General features: G+C 40.7%; 1 protein-coding gene across 10 annotated transcripts in view; it reads right to left on the reverse strand.

Annotated features, from left to right (window-relative positions):
- Positions 1 to 27,155, reverse strand: part of tns1a (tensin 1a) — a 93,870-nt gene that overhangs the window by 43,174 nt on the left and 23,541 nt on the right. For 9 of the 10 annotated variants that reach the window (XM_044014691.1, XM_044014669.1, XM_044014643.1 and 6 more), the window contains exons 2-4: positions 23,349 to 23,463; positions 20,701 to 20,738; positions 818 to 856 (exon numbers count right to left, since the gene is read on the reverse strand). Coding sequence is in view for 8 of the 10 variants with exons in the window: in XM_044014669.1 (XP_043870604.1) it covers positions 818 to 856; positions 20,701 to 20,738; positions 23,349 to 23,463 (192 nt within the window). In the remaining 2 variants the exon portion in view is untranslated. Of the gene's footprint in view, positions 1 to 817; positions 857 to 11,182; positions 11,585 to 20,700; positions 20,739 to 23,348; positions 23,464 to 27,155 lie in introns of those variants that run through there. The other variant, XM_044014680.1, reaches the window with a different exon arrangement.

The raw sequence follows: 27,155 nt of genomic DNA on the forward strand, positions 1-27,155 counted from the left end.
ACTATTCCACACAGCAAACTCATACATATGTGCCGGTTTAACACTTGACAGTGGACGAGCATGACGCTCGGTGGCTATCGGAGGTTAGCACAGCAGTGTCCGTCATGGCTAACTGCATAGCAAGAGTTGCTAACGTCTCTAAATTGATGTCCCTCATTGAAAGAGTGGGAAAGCTGTGTAGAGTTTAAGCAAATTCTTAAATGTGGTTTGGTTGGCTAGCACCTTTGTTGTTGATAACAATAATGTTAAAACTCACACAGCTAACTTGCTATGTCCAATATTTCTCAACTTCTGACACACACAAAGAGAAGCAACAGACCCATAATGCAATTCGGCGACACTGCTACTTTCAGTTGCATTTGCGCACGTGTGAGACGTGTACAGTTCTTGGATTTAAACACATAGTTTTCTTGAATTTTTACTTGTTTCATTACACAAATGAATGAAGTATTTTATCATCATTATTATTTTGAGTTTAAGTCAACAAGTCAGCTCCTCCATTAAATCAAAATGTCTTATCACCTCTTCAGCTGAAAACACATGCTCACACGGTGTCTGGACTGATTTTTCTTTGAAGAGATGGCGGAAGCTCTTATGGTTACAGAGTCTGACCTTTAAACCTTCCACAGTGGCCTCATAGTGTTTCCTGTGTGTGTGTGTGAGTGTGTGTGAAACAGTTCCAGGAAGGATTTAGCAGCGTAACGACAGGGATTTCAGAGGTCAACGAGATCTTTAAGTGTTTCCTTTGTGACCGTATTGGCGGCCAACTTCACACACATGCGACACAAGCACACAAACATGCACGTTGTTTACTCACCACCTCATAGCTGGTCGTTGTTTGACATGATGTGGTGACCTGTTAAAGGAAGAAAAAGAAACAGATGTGAGACGAGTGGAGAAACACAATGTGACAGCTTTTATGTCAGAGCTGAGGAGCGGAAGGGGACAGAAGTGAAGTCCAACCATGATTGAGGGATATAAACTAGTGGCTCTTTGTAAAATCTGAAGATATTTTAGGCCCGTGTTTCACAAGGGAGGGAGAGACTTCTAAGAATCTTTTCTCTAAATGCCTGAATATTCCCAAACTCCCATTCAGCAGCACAGAAATAGCCACTGCCCCCAAAAACCAGACTGCTCCTCTGTGTGGGAAACATTTCAGGGCCTTTCCAGGCAACAGCACAGTCGGCGCTGACTTTGCACTAAAACAGAAAGTCATGTCAGCGTCAGAAAACAATTCACGATTGAATTGCACAGTTCACTGTCAGGACACACATTCACTCACATTTTGCATGTTATTCTGAGAGGACACAATGATGACTCATGTACCTCAAACACACACACACACACACACACACACACAAATAATATTTTTGCCTTTTCACATGGTCACTGTGTCGGATTAGGTCATCCGAGAGTCAGAGATGCAGTCCTTTGGCTGAAGGACAAGGCAGACAGCATTGTCTCATTCACACATAAACAATTAGGTGGCAGAAATTCACAGGACAAAAAATAACTCAAGTAAGTTATTAACTTTTTCCTGCACATTATATATTTATGTTTTTACTGTGTCTCTTTACTGTCATTTAAGGATATTGACTGAACCATGTCATCAGATGTGTATGAAAAGCCTCACTTGGAAATGGGATAGGTCGTGGGTGAGGTTGTTTTCTTGTTGTCTTGTTGATAGTTTTAGGTCCGCATCACAGGATAATCATTTTTTGTCTGTGTATGTGGCCGTGCGATGCCCCGCCTACAGTCCAATGTCAGCTGAGATTGGCACAGCTCCCACCACGACCCTCATGTCAATTGTAAAGCGGTAGAAGATGGATGGATAAAGTGGGTCTATTGTTAGTCTGTAAAAAAGGATGGAAAAATGCCAGTCTACCACTTTCTAATTCAAAACAAAAGACATGCTTTGTCCTTTAAACAACAAATTGACAACTATTAAACAACTTTTAAAGATCCAGTGAAAGAAAGTCTTATTTCTTAGTGAATGTGCAAGTGCAAAAGCAAAATTGCTGCCATAGAAACATGGTGATGCAAGATGGCCACCTCCAAAAGCAAGGTCCTTGTCTAAAGTACATGTGAAAAGTGTGTTTCAAGGCTACAAAACCAAACTATGCTTTTATTTTAAAATAATTGTATATATATGTACACACATACTCATTTGCCAATACACCCTGCTGAACATTGGACATTTAAATTTAGACAAATAACCAACTATATCTCGAAAATGTAGTGTTTATTTAACCACGTAAGTCAACTGAGAACCAAATGTCATTTACAATGACAACATGGCCAAGAGACAGCATAAAAACAGGGCACACACACACAACAACAACAACAACAAACTATATTGTATTGTTGTTGACATCTCTCTTTGCAGAGCAGCTTCACAGTGAGAAACTATAATGCTCAGCTCCAAACAGCATCTCGTCTCCACATGTTTAACAGTAGGTTTGCCATCAGATGCAGCTGGGTGGCACAGCAGCACTAGAAAATGCAGAGTCCAGAGCCAGTACCTGTTGCCAGACCTCCCAGCAACAGTATCACTTGTCCCCTAATTATAATATCGCCTCAAAATAAGAGCGGCTTTGATTTCCTGATGTTGCAATGCTGCATGTAGCATCTTTAAATAGCCGTTAGGGTATCTCAGGCTAATTTAGTTCCCAAAACACTTTGCAGATCATGTCCGTGACAGGCTCCTAATAGTCTGCGTTGCCCTCTGCACCACACATCACTGATTGCGAGGAATAAACAAACGCAAATAGGGCGCCTTCCATTTACTTTAGCATTAACGTGCATGCATGCAGGGGAATGTGTGCATGGTTAAATTAAGGCGAAGCTGCAAATGTGTTTGCGGTGAAACCGCTGGATGTTTTGGGAGCACATTTAATCGCTGGACGGCAGACGCAGGCAGGGAAGGAAGCGACTGTAATTACTTTGCTGTGGGAAAACAAAAGACCTGTTGACTTTGTAATTCCACTATCAAGTGTATCAGAATACAGTAGCTGGATAACAATCACAGCAGAGCAGGTGCCACCTCATTTAATATGATGTGATCAAGAAAAATTTAAACACTAGTAGCCAGAGTTTTACATGTATGAACTTAATGAAACATTTAAAAGAAGGTCAAATATGGGGAGATGCTATGACAAAACAACTCATGATACAAACGTCTATATATTTGTCTGATATATCTGAAACGTAGCCTCCTTTAAGAGCGCATACATGTTGCAGTTATTTTGTGGCTTAATGTTCTGCTTTGCTGCAACATGATCTGCACCATGAGGTCAGCCAGTCGATGCTGTTCCGTGCCATTTTTAATACCATAAAATCTGAATTTATAGGCCAACGTTTACAAGTGCATAGTGCTAGTGCATATATGGAGTTTGCATCACCACAACTTGTGAGTCATTGTGCGTCTGGTCAGGTTTTGTAATAAAAAGGATTTAACTGCTGTTGCTGCAGGTGCTACGGTGAAACAGCTTCAGGGGAAAGTGCAGTCCAGATTCATGCATGTACATGGCAGTTGCCAGTTTATTAGGTACACATTAAAACAAATGTAATACAATACAGTAGTTGTACATTTTCAACCAAGAGATGCTGATTTATGTACATGTGTTTATCTTAGACAATGTGGTTTATATCTTCTGTTACGTCGGTTTTACAATACAGTCTGAGAGGATGTTAAAAAAAATCACTGTCTGTCAATCATGGGTCAAACCATGTATTATATGTTACTTCACTTCCACGCCATGGGGTGAAATAACAAAAGTAAGAGTAAGATTCTCTGCTGTGAGATGAACAGCGAGGTGGACCAGGAATTCAAAGTTTAAATGGAACTTTCCATTCTCAGCTGATAGTCCAGTTTGCGACAAGTGAGAAGCAGTCATGATGTGAATGCAGGTAACTTGTCGTCATGGTTTCCAGACGTCTTGATTTCTGCACGTCCAGGATAAAATAAAATACCACCCTGGAGTTTTTTTTTTAACAAAAACAGAGCCTTAAACACTCCAGCATAATTCATTAATTTTTTTAATTAAATTGAAGAATACGCCTGTGCAGTATATTCCCAGGTTTTCATGAACATATTTCTCTTTGTCAGCTGCTACGTCTGAAATAACAACTCCACTGCTGCTGCTGCTGCACTGCAGCTTTCCTGAGGTAACGTGACGTTTCTGCTATCAGTGGAGCCAGAGGCGAGTCAGCTCATGCTTGTTCTTCACTGTTCCTGCACCAACCTGGAGCCGCGGCTGACATTCATACATCAGTGCTGGTGGACCTGGTGGCCCTGAAGAGTATCTGCCTTTATTCACAGCTGACAGAATGGTTGCTGTTGTAAACACATGCATCACTCTAGAGAATCCAGAACATTTGGCCATATACATATCAAAGTGCTTATTTATTTCAGTTTTTGGAGGGAATGTGGAGAAGACAATGCAGACCGCACACATGCTTTTTCTTCACATGGAAAAAGAAAAAAGGAAGAAAGAGATATTTAAAGCAGGGTTCTTTTGAACACCACAACATACCGGTGGGAACGTGTCCAAAAAGACTTTCGAGACACGAGACACTAAAGGATGTTTACACCACAGCAAAGGTGATTTATAAGATAAATGAGAATTAAAAATTGGCAGAAATGGAAGTGATTAACTTAAGGAAACATATTTTTTCTTTATATTCTTTATGTTCATAATTATATTCCGTCTTTTCCATTATTTTTGGGTTATGTTGCATGCAAGTTCATATGTATACATGTATGTAAATACAGAATTAAGCATTTAAAAACTATTTTGTTTATGAGTAATCTAACACAAATACAGTGTTCCACTGTAACATAACATCCTCACCACGTCACAGGACATCAGCTACAGCCACGATGGACTTCATCCATATAAGGCGGGAGAGAGAGACTGACTCACGCTTCAGTTGGTTTGAAGCTGCTCAGAGAGATAGTGTGAGAAGTGATCATCTTCAGACCAGACTAACACCTGACATTCATCCATCACTTACTGTTTGTGCAGCTTCATCTCTGCTATACGTCACAGTCTGTGAAAGGATCCAGCTCAGTTATTTGTTTTTAAACTCACCATACTGGTCACTTAATTAGGTACACCTGCTACAACTGCATGTTCATGATTCCGACATCATAACCTTGAGTATCCATTCATCCATCCATCCATGCAACTTCTACCGCTTTATCCTCCACATGGGGAAAACATGCAAACTCCATGCAGAAAGGACCCTGGGTCTTCTTGCTGCAAAGGCAAGAGTGCTGACCACTACACCAACCGTGCGGCCCAACCTTGAGCAACCTCAGAAACAAATATCAGCCTGATAGAGCCTTCTGAATTCATCTTAGCTGTTAACCAGTCCATTTACCACCTCTCTATAACCAGCAATTGCAAAAACATTGCAAAGACAGGTGTGTAAATGACAAAGGAACAGTAACTCAAATAAGAACTCAAGTACAACCAAGGTGTGAAGACAAACGCACAATACAGTACATTGAACCTTGAAGCAGATGAGCTACAGCAGCATGTGTACCTAATAATGTGGTCATTGTCTGTATCAGCCAATTCCTCACTAAAAATATACAAAATATTGCAGAGAAATGCTAAAATATGAGATTTTCTTTAAAGAAATGTTTTGAAATAAAGCGAATTCTGACCTTTTCTTGAATATCCACACACGTCTCCCTAATCACATCACCGCAACGTCTCCAACAGTGAGAGAAAGAGAGAGAGTCATAGTGGGTTTAAGCATTTAAAAACAGCGAGTTTATAATCTCACTGAGTCACGAGGGGCGTCTGGGAAGCTACTGAGACATAACAAGGAGTCAAGCGAGTCACCGGGAGGGAGGCCTACACAATCTCAACCCAGCCAAGAGGCCTCATTAAGGGGCAAACAGAGGTCACCTGAGGTGGGACAGGGGCGAATTAGCCACAACAAGGGTCAAGGGGCTAAGGTGAGACTCAAGGAGTTCACTCAACTGCCCTCGTCTTATTCACATTCGCTGTTCTTACACTGACAGCGCTGATTAGGAATAGATTTAACGATTTCTTTATTCTCATTTGAATGGAGAGTGAATGATAATGAAGCATGACTCAGCAGTCTGGTCCGCTGAGTTAACACCTGCGCAGCATGGAAGTTCTGCTCTCAAGGTGTCTCTCAATCAAAACAACAACTCAGGAAGCAGGACGGGATTATTGGAATTGTGGTCTTTGTTGTTATTTATTAGTTTTTGTTCTTTGTGGTAATTTCAGTAGTTAATAGAATTGTTTTTTAGTATAGCTTCTTTTGTTTACATTATGGTTATTTCTTTGCCTAAAATGTTTAGTTTTTTATTAGTTTATATTTATCGCAATGTTTGGGTTGGACGCACATGTGGGCCCTAGCCGACACTCGTAAGTATAAAGGCAGGAAGCTGGTATGGAAACCCATCATTTTTAGATATTTTAATGCAGAAATGTTACATATTATATCATTGAATCACTGTATAATAACTGCATCCTTGGACCTCAAAATACACCTGGCTCACGCCCTTCTTCTGTGCTTTTTAAAACAAACAAACAAAAAATCTTTTTGATATCCAGCGTGGCAAAAAGTGTCAGTTTTGCAGCAGGAAAAGCAGAACAAATCTTTCCCCGTTGACGTCTCAGCAGCAGTAATCGGTCTGATCCTAGTTCATCTACTTCAAGATTCAAAGTGTTTATTGTCATATGCACAGTAAAGAAACACGTTTCCCTGTACAATGAAATTCTTACTTTGCTGTCCACTCACAAAACACCAGCATAAAGTAGAAAAAGAGATGCTTTTGTAGAAAAAAAAGTATAAATATACATAAGAAAAATATAAATATTACAAATAACTAAAATAACATATATGCATAAAATAAGTGTAAACATATGCATATATACAAGGAATAAGAGTATTACAAAAAAAAAAAACTAACATAACATATATGCATAAAATAAGTGTAAACATATGCATATAAACAAGAAATAAGAACTGTACATAAAGTGAACACTGGTTGTGCAATTTAACAGATTTAAAGTGACATGTTTCAGGGTTTAAAGTGACGGTAACAGATTAAAGTGACAGTGTAACCAGGTGACAGGATTATTGTAGTCCCGTTCAGCTGTTCAACCTAAAGTGTTTGCCACTGGGCATAAATCATGCCTCTAGCTTCGGTGAATAAGCCTGCCATGGGTTCGACCACACTCAAAATTTCTCAAGCACTCGCTCCTGCCCACACGAGAGCCACTGCTGCAATGATGGCAGCGAGCCGGAGAATGTAAATTCTTAACTTTCCAAACAGGGGCCAAATAAGGACCGAAGCTCAAACAGCCAGCGAGAGTTAAATGGAGGAGGAGTAAGAGATTGGCAAAATAAAAACTTGGCAGCGTCCTGCCAAAACACAAGAACTGGAAATGGGAAAGATTTACCACTAGAATGCTATCAGTCATTTATACAAGAGTCCCATGTTTCATTGTTAATTAAATGTCCAGTGAGTAACATTTAGGAGGCTTTATTGTGAGAAACGGAACATACTACCCCGTGCGTGCGTATATATAACATTAAATATTGCATTTATAGGTGATTTCTACGTCCCATTTTGAAGCGAAAGCTTATAACACAGTGGCGTGAACGTAATTGAGGTCCTGTTCAGACCTGATGTTGACATCTCTTATCAGTGATCCAACCGCATGAGTTAAGAGCAACAAGCTCCACACACTGACTGTAAAGATGTGTCTGTTGTCAGTGTGTTTACCGGTGAATCAAAGCTCTACTCGCGCTGCTATAATATGAAATGAGATTTCAACTATTAGAAACAAATAGATTAACGTTCAGACGGTCTTAAAAAAGGGAGGAGTGAGCCGAGGCGTCCTTCCATTTAATGTGCAATCCACAATCTCACCATTAGGTGTCTCTAATTCTTATACACTGGCCCTTTAAAACAACGGATAAGCTCTGTCAACATGTTATTGGTGAATATCTACGCAGAACCACGCTCACGGTGAGTCACAGGCTGGACAGTGAACGTCTCACTGCTGTTTCAGAAGCTGCTGGCCCCAAACAGGATGAAAAGGGTCTGGGTGTATAAACAGAAAGCCTAAATAGTTGTTTTTGCAGAGGCAGAACACGCTGCCCACCAGCTGTTTCCACTGACGTCCATCAACACACGCTATCGCAACACAAGCAGGGCTTTTTTTCTCACAGCATGAAAACCACCCCCTGTGATGGTTGTGTACGAATGACAAAACAGAGACCGGACAAAAAAGGGAAAAAAAAATGCTTTGAAGCTCTTTGGAGGCTTTTTTTGGCGTCGGGATATCAACATACGCGGCGAGTTCCTCGTCTCCTGGTGAAGAATTCACCATAAATCTTGTGGATAACACGAGAGGGGGCTATATTTTCTTTACACTTCACCATGGTTAACACACTATAAATGGGCACCGAACACATCGTCCAGCAAAAGGCAAACACATTTGCTTCCACCATAAATGCTTCAGACACAATGTACCACAACATAAAGGAGGTTATTTACAGTGAGATTCATCACCTTGAACGGCCTTCTTATTTCAACAATTTTGACTGCCATTAACATTATTTCACCTCAAAACCGACATGCCGATGTCGGGTTTGAGGCCCGGGGAAACTTCATCAAGTGGACGAGCACAAGGCCAAAGCTAATGCTTCACTGAGGGAGCAGCTATTTGATCACGGTCAGGCCACATTGAGTGGTAAGTGGGCTCTGGCTTGGCTGCCTCAACCCTCGTACGGTTACGACCAAATCGCTGCGAGCTACAGACGACAAAACAGCCCATTAAACAAAGACATGATGAATATCAGATGTGTGTTTGTGGCTCGCTTTGGACACAGGTTGAAAACCCCCGACTCTAACAAGCCTTCTGCGGGGAGCATGACCGACTATCATAGATGTGAAGTCATTTTTACTGGAGTTGGAATGCTGGGAGAGAGGTTTAACATTTGGCACCAGCTCAAAACCAAAGCTCACCTGACGTGCAGGATCTCAATTTTTCTAACACTTAAAAAAAAAAGGGCAGCACTGCCGTGGAAGCCGAAATCAAGCATGTTTTCATCATTACTGGACGGAGCCAACGTTGGACACCACCGATGGGTCTGTACGGGGGCGGCGTTTGCCTATCAGTTCCTGTTTAATTAGGGGGTGGCTACAGGATGCTTACTCTCATTCGACCACAAATGGCACAGTGAAGCGAGAATAAAGAAACAGCGCCAAACCAAAATCAATGGTATATACACACACTCGGAGAAGTCCAAGAAAATATAGGCTTTCTAGAACACATGGATTCGTGGAGGCTGGTTTTCTAGCAATTACTTCAGCAAAAGCATCAATTTATGTTTTTGTCTGCACTTTTCTTACAAGTGTAAATCTGAAAACAGATTGCTTGCTTTCGCTTGTGCTTCAACTCCTTTAAAAAGAATCTAAACGCTTGCTTTTTATCCTCCTCAGCCGGTCACTTATTGACAGGAATAAGTTAGCGCGTTGGCCCCCCGTCCACTAATTCCAGCTTGGTCACTCGTGGTTGCGCGCTAAATGCCATCCTCCCTGGTCACTATTGCTTTTATAACACGTCGCAGCACATACTTTGGAGCTGACGCAGCCGGAGGGGTTCATGTTTGACCAAGATCTCTGTGTGTTTGTTTGCTTGTCTCTGCAAAACCTTAACGTTGTTAAATGACAGTTAGAAGCCTATGTAAACACTGCAATCACTATCACCTTAAAACATATCCTTCTACCTGAAATGTTTAAATGAACCAATGCTATTGTGCTAGGCCACCATATTGAATAATGCAAAAAGTAGCAGGTTTTTGCAGTTGGAGCCGTATTTTATGCAATAAAAAGACATGATATCACTTTTTTTATGTCAGATAATTGATCAAAACTGATACCAATAGCAGCCAGTTTAATCTTTTAAAATATGACGCTGTGAGCAACACATTTGTGCTGATGCGTTTACTACCTACAGCCATTTAAAGCTATTTGAACGACACAATTCTTCAACTTATAAAGTGGAAGATTACTCCGCAATCAAAAGAGAATCCTTTCTGGTATGCAAAGGCCACCGTAGTTCCCTGATGTGCGCTACAATAAAAAGAGGTGTGTGTGAAATCTGCTGTCCCACCATTAGATGTCACCATTTTCTTACAAGGTAGGCCTTTTTCCATGTGATTTATTAAATTTTTCTCAAGGTTGCCGAGGTTTCACTTCTCTGACATGTCGGAAGATAAATCGCCCAGGCGGAGAACAGGTTTGTAATTGAGGAATAGAAGAAAACAGACAGAAGTGAGAGAATAGTTCAAGAGGGACAGCTCAGCGGCGGCTCCAGAGCATCAGTCCTAATGTTAATGACACACCAGGGAGGCGGTTAAAGAGTGGGTTTCTGACAAGGTGGCAGAGCACTTTCCTGTGACACTTATGAGCAGTTTGAAATGTGTGATGCCAGGGTGAGGGCACTGAGTTCAAAGTTATGTAATGTCAACACAAGCGTTTGGGTTTTATGGTAAATAAACTACATTCCTTTCTGCTGTTCTGACACGGTAGCGTGACACAGGAGATCCAAGCCTCTGTGACCCTTTGAGCATCCATGTTTCACTGCCATCCTTGTGTGAGTACAAGGTCAGAGGTGAAGGCTCACCATCGTCTGTCTGCATCTTCTCTCTGAAGAGAGGCAGACTTTTCTCAAACACTCCCCTTCACCTCCTGTGATGCCACAGCAGATGCAAGTTTACGCTGAGAGAGAAAACACGTGTCGGGGGCCGTGTTGACCAGTTGCCGCGCGCCTCCTCCACGACCCTGCTCCACCACAAATCACAACTTCAGAGCCTCAAACGAGCAACTCTAAAAGGAGCAGTGTCTGCTCTGCTTCCCGTGGGAACGTCTTTCCCCGTGAGAGTGTGGCAGACTCGCCTACATTCACAACATGCAGAGAGAAGCACTTTCAGCCTCGGTGTCATCCACAGAAACTCTCCTATTCGACCTCATACACCTGCAGCACTTTATTATTGCCTTAAAAAAGTCACTCAGAGTACATGGAGTTGCAAAAAAATAGACATGAATTAAAAAATGCTTTTCCTAATGCACCACCTAAACTACAGGTAGAAGAATATGCAAAAAAAAACACACTCTTACCTGCAAATCAGTGCCACTATTTCCTCACACTCTCCTTGTTTCTACCTCTCCTTTCTCTCCTCCTCTGGGAGAGAAAGAGGGCAAGAGAGGGAGCACCAAATACAGCCGCTCTCCTCCTCCTCCTCCTCCTCCTCCTCTCACTCAAAACAACAGCAGGGATCGCAAATGTGTGCCAGACAGCTACTGCTACACGCCATTCCTCGCATATGTGCGTGGATGTCTGCTCAGTCTCTGCACTGCATTGCTGATACATAAGACTTTTTACACTGCTGGCCCCGGTCCCTCCTGTCAACCGCCAAGAAGTTTTCAAACATGCTATATAAGGCCAACACAGTGGCTTGGGGCTCCTTATGATTCCGGTACCTAAAACGAGAGAGAGAGCAAAAGCCATGCGGGGGCAGACAGTAACTGTATCTCTCTGTATCCCTCCCTCTCTCTCTCTCTCTCTCTCTCTTTTCCTCATATGCCTTTCCCTGGAGCTGTTGACACACGCTTGACGGAGAGAGTGAAAGAGAAAAAAAATGACTTTTTTTTGCTTGTTTTTGGTTCTCTGCCACAAATTCTTCAGCTCATATTTGTCAATAATTAAATAACGCAGACTCTGTGTGTTCAGGTTCCCACACACACACACCACACTGCTCCACGTATCAAAGCTTGAAAATGTTGAGTTGCGACAAATAGGTAAATACTTTAGTGTAAGGTTTTCATGTTTTTCTGCTGGGGGGGGGATCACTGCTCACACAGAGCCAGACAGTGAATGCACCTTTTTACTACCTGGTTAATTGAAATGCATAAATAAAGGAATAAAACAACTTAAAGGGTACATCTTAAATCTTCTACAACAGTTATAAACCCCAGGTAAAAGCAGTCCAGACATGAATATGTTAATAAAGGAAACATGACATATTTAATGTTTTATGTGGTCTATGCATGAAAACACATTGTATACTCGGGCCGTTTAATTGATTGAAATTGCAATTAGAAACAACACAATCATAATACCTGCAATTTAAGTTATTTTGACACTTCTATCCTCAGAGGAAATTAAAAAAAAAGTGTAATAAATACATGTTGGACAAGTTCATAACTTGAAGTTTTGGTCCTTGGAATAGAAAAGTATAGAGGAGTTAGTGTTTTGATCAATTACCGTTCAATAGGTGACAAATGAAAGAGGTTGAACTAGTTCTCATGAGCAAATATTGTCAAGTTGCACGACTTTTAGTTCACCTGTTGGTGAAATGTTTACACCCCCTTGTGCGTTTTCGGCCACATTTGGGTGAACTTAGCTCTTGACCTCCAGACGAGGACGGAGGTAAATTGGCTCATCAGTCATCTGCTAGCACCCAGTTATTAGGCTGCCTGCACGGTTTGGCTGCCAGCGCTATCTCCCGACGACGGTGCTGCTGCATCTGCGGCGGCTGAAGGGCGTCGCTATGGAGACCCGCTGCTGTGGCTCTTTGATGTGCTATGCTCGCATTGGGGGAAACAGACTCGGCCTCTGTGAAGGGGCTGCTGAGGAATGAGGAGGCTTGGCTCTTACAAATGTGTGTGATAATTTTGCCCCGTTTTCCCTCACCCTCTACTTCTCCCTCCCTTGTTCTACCTTTTTCACTTTCATGCTAGGATGCCTGCTCTCTTTTCAGTGCCAACATTCTTCTACACTCCTCATCCCTGCCTTCAAGCACGTCTTACTGTGTTTGGTTTGTGGTTTTTGCTCCATGCACTTTCTCCCTTTGGAAGACAAAAAAAGGGGGAAGAACATTAGGAGGAAAACAGCCTCGACAACACTTTTATAAATGGAGTCAAGGAAGCATGGTGAGGAAAAGGTAAATTTAGCATTTTGGCTTTTACAGTGGGTGATAAAATTGCATTGCAACTGTGCTTCTTGTTTATTAAAGAGCTTATAGGTTAAAGTTTATAGGGCATGTAATTTGCCAGAGGTCTAATTAAAGTCCTTTCCCAGTTTTCACACATGCATAAATGTTAGGATGTGGATTCAAATGCGAGGATGCCAGGATTAAAGCCCTCGACCTCAAAGTTTCTGCGCTGGAAGAGACCCGACTCAGTTTGGAATGTGCATGAATGGACTCATCAGTTAGCGACAATAAAAACAGTTTACGAATGTCATAAACGTGGACTGTGAGTTTAAAGTCGGACACAGCCTCCATGAGCTAGAGGACTCGCGCAGACTGAGAGAGACAGGGATTGTGGGGCAGATGGAGATGAAACGGCAGCATCAATATGCACAGGATTTTTCTTTTGTGTGACAAAATATCTGCTAGATAGAAGTTTTAAATCTCGTTCTATCTTGTCGCCTTGTTCTCCCACAGTTTGACACACAACAATCACTTTGTACCGAACAATATTAGCCACTCTTAAATGATTGGCATAGGCTGATTATTATTGTTTGATTGGCAAACTATTACAAATGAGACATTTTTTATTCCCAGAAACTTAATATATGTTGCTGAGTCACAAAGATTTAACTTTGATTGTTTGTTGATGATCTGTTTCATGCCTTTAATGTTTATGTTATGCATTATTTTGATTGAAAATACTGGATACAATTGCACTGCAGTGCACACATAAAACAATCAGTGTTGTTTAATTTAAAAATGTATTTAAATAGGAAAAACTCATATGGATCAACCTCTACATATAAGACATAAGGGGTTATTCTAGCTGAAAAACATGACAATCATGACATCAACAGTGTCAACAGAAATATGCTCTTTTCTCACACCCTCTCTTGTGCTATTCTTGCACCACTCACTCCCCAGTTGCAACATTTCGTTCCCTCTCACTCTGCAAGATCTGTGAACATCTACGACCACAGGAAGTGGGGAAGCCTGATTACGAGGGGGCTTTGTTCAGCTCCGGCTAACTGCAGTGATAAGTGACTAAGCCATGGGATACACACACACACATAGTGAGTGGTACATATACCCACGCTGAACCAAAAAAACACTGTTGAAAACATGGAATGGCACCAGCTGGAAACAAGTGAAGGGTCAGTGATTCCCTCCCAGGTTCTCACCTGCTGACCTTCACTGTGATGGTCAGAGCTAAATAAAACAGAGTCCTGCACACTGTCTAACTTGAAATATTATATTTAAATGCAACATTTCAGTACTAGACCTTCATCAAATTAGCATATGAATGATGTTGCCCCCATTCATACACAAATATGTCTTAAAATAGATGAGTTGTAAACAGTTTAAAACACAAAACCATTGAAGAATCTGTTTAAGACAGACTCAACGACAAGGGGGCTGGACTTTGACTAGAAACAGCTGACTCATACTTTTACAAAAAAAACACAAACGATTAAAACTGGACTTCTAAAATACATTTAAACATGTCAGTATGACTGAAATTGTACAAAAACGAAGTTCTTAAAGTCTGACGAACACACCCAGTTGAATTACTACTGTACAGGAATCTGAAAATCACGTAAGACAATCCATCATCTGTGATAAACAGAACAGTGTTCTAGTGCACGTTTAGTATTGAAATGTAAATACAACACAGGACATTGCCACTGATGGAATGATGGATGCTTAACTATGTATGGAAACGTACTAAGTGTCAGTGGCATGGCTTTTCAAGTTTTAGGGAAACAGTCTGGTAAAGGTCTTTTGATTCCTTGCTGGTTGCTTGTTAGTACTACACAACCAAACATGCAGATTGATGTGTTGCACACTAAGATGAAATACCTTAAAAGCGGAGTCAAATCTAAACTTGCATGTATTTATCTTGTGGCAGAGGTCAAGCTGCAGCATCAACACATGTGGCATGTCAAACAGGACCACAGTGAATTGAGTAAATAGAACAAACATGCACACGGGGGTTTCATAAAGCACAGGCAGGGGGAGAAATGAAGCTCTCCAACAACACTGTTTACATGAGGAATATTCAAACTTCTTGCGCTCTTGCCTGCCTTGTCCAACCACTTCCCATCATCCCCCTCTGGCCCTGCCTTTCCTCTGCCAAACCTCCGCCTACGTCTTCCAACCCGAGCAGCGCAGAAACCACTGCGGCAGCATTCCAGGAGGCTCCTCCAAGACATGGCAGGGATAAATCATGGGGAATAATGAGGACTTCTTTCAAGAACACAGAGCTTATAGACGCTGAGCAGTTCAGTTCACACACACACGCACACACACACATACACAGACACTAATGGTATGTGATTGGGTGGATCTGTTTGCATATTTTTTTAAGCTACTGTGCCAAAAAACTGACTCCAGACAGAGGCTTGACCTGAAAGGAGTTCACTCATAAAATCTGTGAAATTCAAGACAGGTTTCCATGGTGATGATAGCGCGCGCGCACACACACACACACGCACACAGTAGTCAACAACTCAGAGGCTTGAAACAGCATGGTAATAGTATGATGATATTTCAAAATGGGGAGGTAATAGTATGATAATAATCCCATAATTATGAGGTAATAGTATGATAATAATCCCATGATTCTGAGGTAATAATATGATAATAATCCCATAATTCTGAAGTAATAATATGATAATAATTTCATAATAGGGAGGTGATAGTATGATAATAATCCCATAACTCTGAGGTAATAGTATGATAATAATCCCATAATGGGGGGGGGGAAGGTATGATGTGCAGCAGGAACAAAAATACTTAAAATTGGGTTCAAATACAAACACAGCTACTTACTCAATACAACACACTAGTTGGTGTTTTATTGCCCTGTAGGTTGATCAGGGGACAAAATGGGGGACTATGATCAATGAAAACTCTGCATATTAATGTTAATGCAGGAACTCGTTACGTGGAAAAACCTGTAGTACAGGTTTCTGTGTAATGACCATGAATTATTGAACTGTTCTTTCTAGTTTAATGGTAAAAATCACATTAAAGCGATTATCAAGTGGCACAGTCGTCTTGTCTTCATTTTCTTCTTTGTTGCTGTAAAACGCTGTAGCAACCTGTCAACTACTCCAGCATGGCGTTATAACACTATTAGGCTGTCAAATACTTGTAATTTGCATTATTAAAATTCACCTGTCATTGCAATTCTGTGCTACTGCACGTTCTCATGTTCATTTACTTACATATTAAAAAAGTATCCATTGTATACATGACAATATATAACCAGACCCTGGTCTTGTTTTATTGCTTATTTTCCAATTTAGTCTGTAACCTTCTTTGTATTTGTTTGACCTTTGACGTTTTTTTCTTGCTGTAATTGTTGCTGAATTCCCCCATTATAAAATCTAATTTATTCTAATTAGATGATTTTGTCTGAGTAAAAATATGGCCTTTTGTGTGAATATAAAATAAGTCATTCACAAAAGAAAGAGATTAAATCATATGAACGATGACACATTGCCACAAAAATACCCTTTTAGACTGTTTTGCATTTACAGCTGTGTTACTTTTCCAGCAAAAAGTGGATCCAATTAGCTGCTGGCTGGTGGGTATATTGATAATAAGTGTGTGTTTCTTCTACTCCAAGACAGAATAAGGGCAGTCAAAGTCATTTAAACTGCTGGGTCAGATATTTTATAAAACGCCAGTCAGCAAAAGAAAAAAAAATCCTCTTCATCTGATTTATTACTCCAAAATTTCCCAACATGACTGAAAACACCCGAGAAGAACCCACAGCCTGGGGAGTCAGGTATGAACAGGAGCTTCTGTCTCCAACCCGCATCTTGGGTGTCCGGCCAGCAGCATCCAAGCCACAACACTGTCCCAACAAGCCTTCCCCTCAACACAGACACCCAGAACAGGCTACAGAGACGCTCACCAATGTCTGTCGTTGTTACACCGTGCAGCAAGAGCGCATGTGCCGGGGGCGAGCTGGAGCATTCTCGGGGGGTTCCAATAACAGACGCTCACAGAGACGAGGCTGCGGCCGGACGAAAACACAACATCAAGCACAGCCAGAGATGACGGGCCTTTATTCGGTCAGCCACATCAGCGGACGCTTTTGTTCTGGATGATCTGCAAAGACGTTTTCATGGACTCTAAAAGTTCATGACCGAAACCGAGCATGGTTAAAGATCCCCCGAAATCAGACTGGAAAAAAGGAAACGCATCACAAGAGTGTAGAGTTCTTGCACTGAAGATATTCCCTGATGTCACCTCATGATACCATAGACATCTTTGTAAATCTACAGATTACGTCAAACGTAAAATGCTTCTTTCTGTTCCGCTCGCTCTCTTGAACTAAAGTCCATGGAGAAAATCATTGATTTAACATCACAGCACACAGATGTTTTATTAATCCACTGCTGCCTTGATCAGTACATATAAATGTGGTGTCTTTGTGAATTCAAGGAAAATTTTATGTCACATTTACCTAAGTGACAAGAATATAACAGATGAGGCAGCAGTAGATCAGCAGCTCATGTGTTCAGATGAGATAAAAAACAGTGATTTTCTCCATGGACTTTGGTGCAGAAGAGTTCACAGTAAACTCGAGCAGACATACAATTTTATTCAGAAAGCCTTTAACCCTTTAACGCAGTGTATCGCAGAAAACACCTGTACATAGTTTCAATTTTGTTGTTCTGTTTTTGCACATTGACACAAACGAATGTTATTTTTAAACATGTTTTATACTGTTCAAATTCAAATAACACGCAAAATCTGGTGTCCATGTACAACTGCAGCGTGTTTTCTTCTGTTTTTAAATTGTTAATACACTATTTTAACATGCAGTACATTGTAAATCACTGCCAGATATTGAAAGTTATTCACAGGACATTTTGTGGCCCTTTTATGGTTAAAATAAGCAAAAAAGTCCAGACAGACAATTTGAGGGTTAGTGAAAGACACTGAATCTGGTAAAATATTAAAATGTGCATTGGAAAATTCACGTGAAATTGTTATTATGCCATTCTTCCGTTATATTTAAATGTATAACAACGTTACATGACTCCTGTGTGTTTAGTGACAGCTGTTGGCCCGGACTGTAATTTGCAAAAAATTTGGTTAAAGGCTTCAAGCTGTGAACATGGACTCAATGCAATGAAATGCCATAAAAACACAAAGACGCAGCATGAGGACGGTTAATATATATCCAAATGTCTTTTACTGTCCTGGTGAATGCACACGTGCGGTGTAAGGAGGGAAGTTGCAGCAGCGGCGAATGACAAACACGTTAAGTGAATTCAGTGCACGCCAACTGCGACAACCTCATCGTGCGTCATGAAATATTTACAGCTAGAGGTCAGCGTGGAGTCAGCCCGGAGAGCCCGAGTCCATACTCCTGAGCACTTTTACAGCCTGAAACTAGATTTAATTCACGGGTCATTTGAGTGGATGAAGCCAATGTAAATGTTAGGTCCCAACTTCAGGATTAGCTAACAAGGGGATAAAGATTTGAGATTCTTTTAACCCAACATTTTACTTTCAACATTCCCACCATCTCCTCATCTCGGACACAGACACCTCTGACTTCCACTTCTTCAAAACATCTCCTCTCTGGTGTCCATCACCATGAAATCATGGATGACTCATAATTCTGGCTGTGCTCATGATCACCACAAAATGGTTTTGCCTGGTCTTTGAGGTATTTGGCAGATTTCTTTTTTTCCCTGCAATGTTTTGGGAATACGCAGCTTTTGTTTCTACACTAATATCTGGGAAGAGTGACGGCTTTCTGGGGAAGGAGAGGGGAAGAGAAGAGGAACATTTCTCCAAAACCAGTCCCGACTAAAACCACTAAGAACAGTCTAGCTATGCTCTTCCCCTCCGCCCTTTTCCTCCCTTCCTTCCTTTTCATTAACTCTCGCCTTTCGACTGCCGAATGGGATCGAATGTGGTGAGTGTCAACGCGTCAGGGTGGAAAATTTGCAATTCAGATTATTTTGCTCACATTATCTTGAGGATCAGGATCAGAATGTAGCATAAATGTAGCCTACGAATGTGTTTGCGATCCAGTTTAAGCCACTAGACTGGGTTTGTTGAATCAAATCTAAAGCTGGAAACTTGGCTACACGGGTGGGTTTGGACATCATCAACAATTTTATGATCATGAACATTTTAATTTTAACATTTTAATTTTATTTTTTTAACATGTGCATGTGTAACTACTACAGGAAGTGCTAGGGGGCAGTGTTGCTTAAATTGTCTGCCATGAAGAAGAATGTATGAATGAAGCTATGATACATATTCTTTCACTTATTATATAATTATTACAGCTTTCAATTGAGGATTTTCCTAATATTCCTAATCAAGTTATGGGAAACTAACTGGTAATTCATTAATTAGTGTTTTAATTAATCGAGTAATTACTCAATAAGTCAGTCAAATAATTGTAAAATAATTACTAGATTGATTGTTTTATGATAATCTTCTGGGGTTAGGGTTAGGGTCTGCCTCAGTAGGACCAGGTTCTGGTCTCCAACGAGGACTACTGGTCCCGACAAGGTCAGTGTTTATGTCAGGAAAGTTCCTAAAGAGTGAGGTATATACAAAAAATGAGAATTCAAACTGCAACCAGAAGAGGCGCCACCTGGTGGCTAGTTAATCAACTGTTACATCCACAATTTATATACTATTTGTCCATGTGTTGAGGTGGGATGAGACCCTCATTCTGGGAGTCACCCGTGCAAGCCACTGCACCACTGTGTTAGGAAAAATCATTTAAGAAGAAATAAAATGACAAACAACAAAAACGCATTTTTTTTTGTGCACTGTGTCCTCAATGAAATTGAGTGTGAGGGAGGTATTTTAACAAACAACCCTGATGTTTGCCTCTACACGGCCAATGAGTCACTCCCCCAGTATGAACATGCTTAGGTAAACACCTGCATCATTCATGGAGACACAACTGGGATTCCTGATTTAAAAATATGTCAAAATGGACGTGCATCAGTCTGAATATATAGAAATATGGCTATCAGACTCAATTTCCCTCACACTAAACAAAGGCATCGTCCACTTCTACCAACATATAAAGCAAATAAACCAAAAGCAACAGAAACAGGACAGAGGAAACGCCACCATTAGTCGCAATAGAGAGTAAATACAAGTTCAGAGTCAGAACAAAAGTTAAAATGATAAAATAACACAGTAGACAGTGATAAAATATGATAATTGAGTATGAATATGATAACATATCATTTAGTTACAAAGAAACTAAAGGTTGTAGAATTCAGGGAGTCAAACAAAGTAAAAGGTTCAAGTGAAGAGACAAATAAAGGAATAAAATTCAGTTAAAACACAGTTGAATGAAAGGAGGCCACAACATGGGGTTTTCGCTCCTAGAGGGGTCAAGGTTCAAATTTGATATATATGAAAGACTTTTAGGAGTTTTAAAGATCAGTAAAATAATGTTAAACATGCAGAGACTTTGCTTTTTTCTGCTTGGGGAAACAGGAAAATAGAAAATGTCAAGAATCCAATCTAATGTAGTAAAAACATGTATTTGTTGACTCTCTGTGTTGTATGTGAGAATTGCATTTGCACATGTGCATGGAAACAAATCATACAAAGACACCAATCATAAGCAGTAAAAGATGTTCCGTGTCTTACCTTCACTTCACATTTTTTATGGCAGGACAATCGACAAGCTGCAAGGACAGAGACAAGAGCAGACGATGAGTCTCACAACTCTGCAGTGACAGGCTAAACAAAGCATCATCACCCAGCCTTAACCATAACCAGTTAATACCGATGACCAGTAATAAAATCTTAGCCATGAACTTAACCAGTTCCTCAGAAATTATGTTTTGCCTCATTAGGACCAGGTTCTGGTGTCCACGAGGACTACTGGTCCTGACAAGGTCAGTGTTTATGTCAGGAAAGGTCCTAAAAAGCGAACAAAGCGACACACACACACACACACACACACTGCTGCTCAGTCAGTCCTGATGTTAACATGCAGTGATGCTGCTCCCATGTGGCCACATAGAGCGAACACATATTAGTCTATTATTATTATAATATTAAAATATCCTATTTCATTTAAATAGTTGCCTTTTCCTATACTCAATTTATTTATTTGAAACGTTTTGGTATTTCATTGTGCAAAATAAATGGAAGCAAAAGTCACACAGGAACAACATTAACTAAAAAACATCAGCTTCATGAAGCCAAAAAAATGCAGTCATGAGCAGCTGCTGCCTACTTAAGGTTTCAGATGTGAACTGACACGAATGAACAGACAAATGCATGAAAATTAGTGTGTTTCAATGTTTGGGGGGTGTGTGTGTATGTGTGACCCATTGACCCCTGCTCACCTGCTGCCTCACTGTCAACTTAGGTGGTCTACAGGTGTGTGTGTGAGTAAGATAAAAAGGTGACTGCTGTGGGTGTTTGCAAATCACCTCATATTGAAACTAAAATGGTGATGTGGGACACTAATGCCGCTTTTAATCTACATAGTCATGGTCCGGTCCTTTTCCTAAATAGATTTGACCCTAAAATTAATAAACTGACCAGTTACCATTGAGAACGCCAGTTACTGCTGTAGTGACAGGATGCCCATAATGCATGCAAGGTATCATGGGGGACAGGAATAAGGTTGATATGTCACTGTGCCTTCATAAACAAGTGTAAGTTAAATTGAAACTATTTTCTAATGAGTTCACACAATGCTAGTGACTTGTTTCTCAGTATAGCAGTATATAGTTCTTGTTCTGCCCGACAACATTCTTGCCACACACAGGAAGTGATTTATCTTAAGTCAAGGCCGATGGAGGCAACAAAAACCTGGCGCTAGTAAAGCGAGAGGAGTTGGAGCATGATTGAAAACACTAAGAAGCACCCATGAAAAGTTTTGTGTGTGAATTCTACTGTTCTTCCCGTCCCTGCGCTGCTGCTATAAACATGCACAAACGCTCCCTCAGTCAGGTCTGATAGTTTTGCCTGTTTGTAGATGAAGGTCGCTGCCGTGTTTATTTTCCACAAAGAACAAAAAGAGGCAGATAAATAAAAGAAAAATGACCAAACATTGCGCACTGCGGCTTTAAGAATTGAATACCAGTGAATTGTAAGACAAAGGATTAATAAATAAAGGACAGAAAAGATAATAATTCTGCACTGGTCTCCTCCTAAACACTGATTTCTCTCTCTCTTTTCTGTGCCTGCCTTTATCCCTCACCCTTTCCCAATGTCTTATCTAGGCTAATGCAGCAGCAGCAGCAATGCCAATTTTGCACAGTAAATCCTCAGCCAAAGCCTGATACAGGCCAGCTCTGCTTGTGCTAAAGACGACGTGTTTGGAGTTCAAAAAGGAAGAAAGAGAAAGAGGGGGGGAGAGGGAAAAAAAAGGTCTGATGATAATTCCCCTCAGACTTCTCTTGCAGTGACAATAAAACCTTTGTTTTGTCTAAAATTAGACTCGAAAATGTGTGACTGGATTGTAAAAACCCTCAACAGGAGAGACGCAGCAAAGTACAAACAAAAGGAGGATCTCATACTGTACACACACACACACACACAACAGGTTTGACAGGGAAGGCTTGAATTGTGTAATTTATCTAAAAGAAATATTGATGATGCATCTTCATTTTTCAAGCAACAGCAGCTCAATAAAGCATTTCCTTTAGTTTTACATCTAGAGTTTGAAAAACCTTAAGAGAACTGTTACAAACCATATTAGTTTTTTATTGAATGAGAATTATTGGAATCCAATAAAATTGGCTTTAACTCGAAACTAAGAACTCAACAACTATGTTCACTATATGTTCACGTTTTCCCTTACAATCATTTTAATCTGAGGCATCATGCGTATCTTTGGCCTATACATTAGTTTTACCAGTTGATTTATCTTTAAATGGCCAATAAAATTATTATAATAAATGCTAATTTTAGTATAATTATATAATATTTAATCATCTCATTTCATTTTTGCACGTGCCAAAAACATGGATGCATCTTTGCTGCAGTTCATAGAGATTTTATAATTTCTGCTGATCTAAATTTTAAAGAAAAAATACACAGATCTTGAAAACACAACCTAATGCTGGAAGCAGCTGTGGACCGTTTTTCTGCTGCTAATCCCTGTTTTTTTAATGGATGTTTTTCTGCTTCATTCCTTCAGAAGAACATATTATTTGTGAATGAAACTCTGCCTCAGCCAGTGCTGGAATTTAACCCAACCGGCCGCCGTCTGGCTGCAAATCACACTGTCTGATCTCCCGTCTGGACACGGATCCGACACGTGAACGGGTGCTCACCTTTGCAGATGAGGCCCTCCTTGGTGATCGCCTGCTTGCATATATCGCAGCTCTTGGCCTTCTTGAACGGCTTCAGCTTGAAGGCGTGTGTGTGGACGCCCTCCAGCTCGTCGGGCTGAAGGGAAGCAGAGGAAGGAAGAGAGGGAGACAGACAGAGAGTGAGTCGGTTGGATTGGCAGCCAATGGAAACACACTTGATAATCAGCGATGATATATTCGTCTGTGCCTGCACATCTGATCTCAGCTTTCTCTGGCGTTTGGTGCAGACTGACTGTTTTTTTTTTCTGAGACGGCAAACCAATAATTCTCGTTTTGCTTTTATGTGTTTTATGAAATAAAAAAGGATCATCACGAACTGAAGCCACCAACCAAATAACAAAAGTAAAGTTTCAGCGTTGTGTTCACACAAAATCGATACATTTGCTCATAAGTAACACTCAGTTTTGCTCTGCTGAGCCAAACCTTCCCAAAATGAATTATAGATTTTGAAGTAACAAACAGCAACAAAGTAAACAAACATTCTTAGTCCCAATTTCCAATAAATAATAATGTTAAAAATAACTGTGATTCCCCTAAGGGCCACATTGAGACGTGAAGTAAGACATTATCAATAACTAATTGGTTATTTGATGAATGGGAGAATTTCTATACCACTCTCTGATGCCCACCTGCAATACCTCCAGCATCCACCAGTGGGCCACAGGGCACACTTTGGGAAGTGCTGTGCTCCACATAAGACTATTTTCTGCCATTTAAAGTCCAGTGTGTAAGACTTCCTAACCTTTCCCAAGCATGTCAAGGAACTACGGTGGCCCTCACACACCAGAAACATACTTCACAATTCACTTTGTGTCATATTTACGTGTGTGGAGCTATGCTCTTCTTTGTTTACATGCTAAGTTTCCTCCTGAAAACCCAAAACAAATCCATTTGAGCTGCTTTGTGTCCCAAAGCTACAAATACCAAAGGATATTCATATTGTGCAATTATAGACTGACACAAACATACTTATGGGTAATATGTTTGATTTATGCCAATAAACTTTCCACAAACAAAAAAAAAAACATAAAATACTGATATTGCTAGGCGTGACAATATTGCAAACACATGCACACACACCAACGCGATCCACCCAGCAGCAGAGGATGTTTTCACTTTGAAGTTCTCTCATTGAATGACTAATTAATGATGAAAAGCAGGGGGGAGGAGGGGGGAGGAGGAGTAAGCCTCAGAGCAGACAACATCCTCAAAAACTCTAGAGAGAGTAGATGCACTGTACTGCGCACATGAGATGGAGCATGAGGGAGACGGTGCGAGTTTTCTGGAGCAGCCCGAGGACATGGCAGCTCCAGAAACTGAAGCAAAGGGCACACCCAACTTTATTATAATTTCCACATCAACAAAGACATACAGGAATACACAGGGGGATGAGGATGACGGCAGAAATGACAAAGATGAAGGTGGGTTCGCTGGTGATCCCACTGCAAAACCTGCGTCCAAAACTTATCTCATGTCTCCCTGACGTGTTCACGGCACGTGACCAAACAGCTGAACATGACTCAGTGCTGATTTCATTAGTCAGACCTGGACAGACTCCGCTTCACTAACCGCTTCACTGACTTTGTTATTTGAAGGCGTCTCAAAGGGATATTTCACTTTTTGTATGGAGTGCGGCTGCATGTTATTGATCGACAGTGTGAACCAGCCCAGGACATCGACACACTCACTGATAACACGGCTGCCAGCAGGGACAGAAGGTCTACTACACGTGCTTAAGTCTACAATATCATCAAGAACAGCCGGAAATTATTATAAATTATTATTGTAAACCGCTTACTCTCCCACACCAATGTTCAAACACAAAACCAGTGTTTTTAGCCTGTGGTAACACAGGAACTTCTGGTCTACTGCTGCTACATTTAGTAAGTTTGTGTGACTTGAGTGGTTTTCACACCTAAAATTCTACCTGCGTTTGGTTCACTTGAAGCCAACCGAGACCTAGGTTTTAAGGCAGACCAGACCTCTGCAGAAGAACCGGACTTTCCGAGCAAACAAACTAGGGTTCGATTAAGAAGGGCTGGTGTGAATGCGCCCTTGAGTTAAATCCGAACAATGGTTTTCAAACCTAAAAGTCACAAGACAATAAATTTGAACTTAGCAATGGAGGCAGCAAGGGATGAACTCCTGTGTGCCATGTTGTAAAATCTATGGAGTTTGGTACAAAGAGTTAGAAGTTTACAAACTTCATTTACAAGCTAGAGTTTGACTTATGCTCATCCAAGTCAGTGTCAATAAAACATTCCTTTAACTTATAGCTAACTAATGCTCATAATGTTAATGCTATGGTACAAGCTTGGATTAGTTTCCCCTTTTTCCAAGTTCAAATTCCGCCATCGTGGTGCCAAAGTCCGAGCGGAGAGATCACCCAACCTCTTGGAATTCCCTCTACTCCTCTCCTGGGCTGTCTTCACCCACCACCCTTCTATCTGAACACCCTCAGTGAGTCATAGTGATGACGTCATTTCCTTTGTGTATTTGTGCAGCTGGGTCCGTCTGGGTGGTGCACCGCCGGATTGTAAATCTTTAAAGAAAAGCGTTTGGTTTTTTCCCCCCATCTTCACCTTGTTCCATCACCTAAGTGTTCCTTGAAGAATAATGAAGGCTAACATTTCCATGAAAGAAATGATCAGTGAGAGCCTTCAGCTGTGTTCCCTTTCTGCCAAACTGTTGTGCTAAATACAGAGAGTTGCTTGAAAACGGCACTTTCCCATCCACTTCCATTAGAATCCACTGTTGAGCATGAACGAAAGAGAAAACATTTAAATATTATGAGGGTTCCACAATATTAGGGATAACATGCAATAACATCGGTGAATCTTGCAGTGAAGACAGTCAATTGTGATTGATGAATGAATACTTACAGTGACTGTGTTATTGACACGTTCTAATAATCTTAATGTTCTGCTACATTCCTAACTACCTGAATTGTTGAATTAAAGAATGAAAATGAGTGAATAGTCATTTAAATCCAACAGCAAAGTTTCTCATTACAATTGTTGAACCTTTTTAAATGAAATTTCTCAAGATCTTTGCATACATACTGCTGTCCAGTTAGTATTCATGGTTCTCCATAAACCAAAATACAATGAAATATAAACAAAAGAAGTGAAATTTAATAGATAACAGCCTTATCCACAGCAAAATGCTCACATTTTCATTCATAAAAGAAAAACAAAAACAAACAAAAATTGTGTTTTAAGGAGTAAGGCAGTTCCTTGTAGACAAAAAGCTTATTTTGTGAGCTACCTTCTCCGTCATTTGCATTTCTCAAACGTCTCTCCCCCATTTGACTAAAATAGGAAAGTTATCCCCTTCGTCATGAGTTGTCAAACTCATGTTTGGGTTCACGTTGCCACGATAACCAGAGAAAATCCTTCACTGTTGACTGATCTTACCCAAAGCTTCACATTGTCCCACTCACCCTGTCACACACACACTCCACTGCTGCCCAGGCCGACTATTTGCACGTTTGAATCTCCCTGTTTAAACAAATCCTTTCTCTATTAACTCTCTGAAGCACCCATTTTTATTTGTCTCTCCATTTGCCACAGTCAAGTGTCTTTCTCCACTCTCCTATCTCAATAAACAATCTACACCAGGGAAAAACAGGAGAAACTGAAAGAAGGTGATTTCCAAAATGAAGAGCTAAGGGTCACGCTTTGTCATCTGGGCTTGCCCTGTTTTATAAATAGTGCTTACAGCCACTCGACAGCCTCGATGTCAAAAATGACCTGGCAGAAAGCCACC

The sequence above is a fragment of the Solea senegalensis genome, linkage group LG2 (genome assembly GCF_019176455.1).
Source record: "Solea senegalensis isolate Sse05_10M linkage group LG2, IFAPA_SoseM_1, whole genome shotgun sequence".
Lineage (NCBI taxonomy): Eukaryota > Metazoa > Chordata > Actinopteri > Pleuronectiformes > Soleidae > Solea > Solea senegalensis.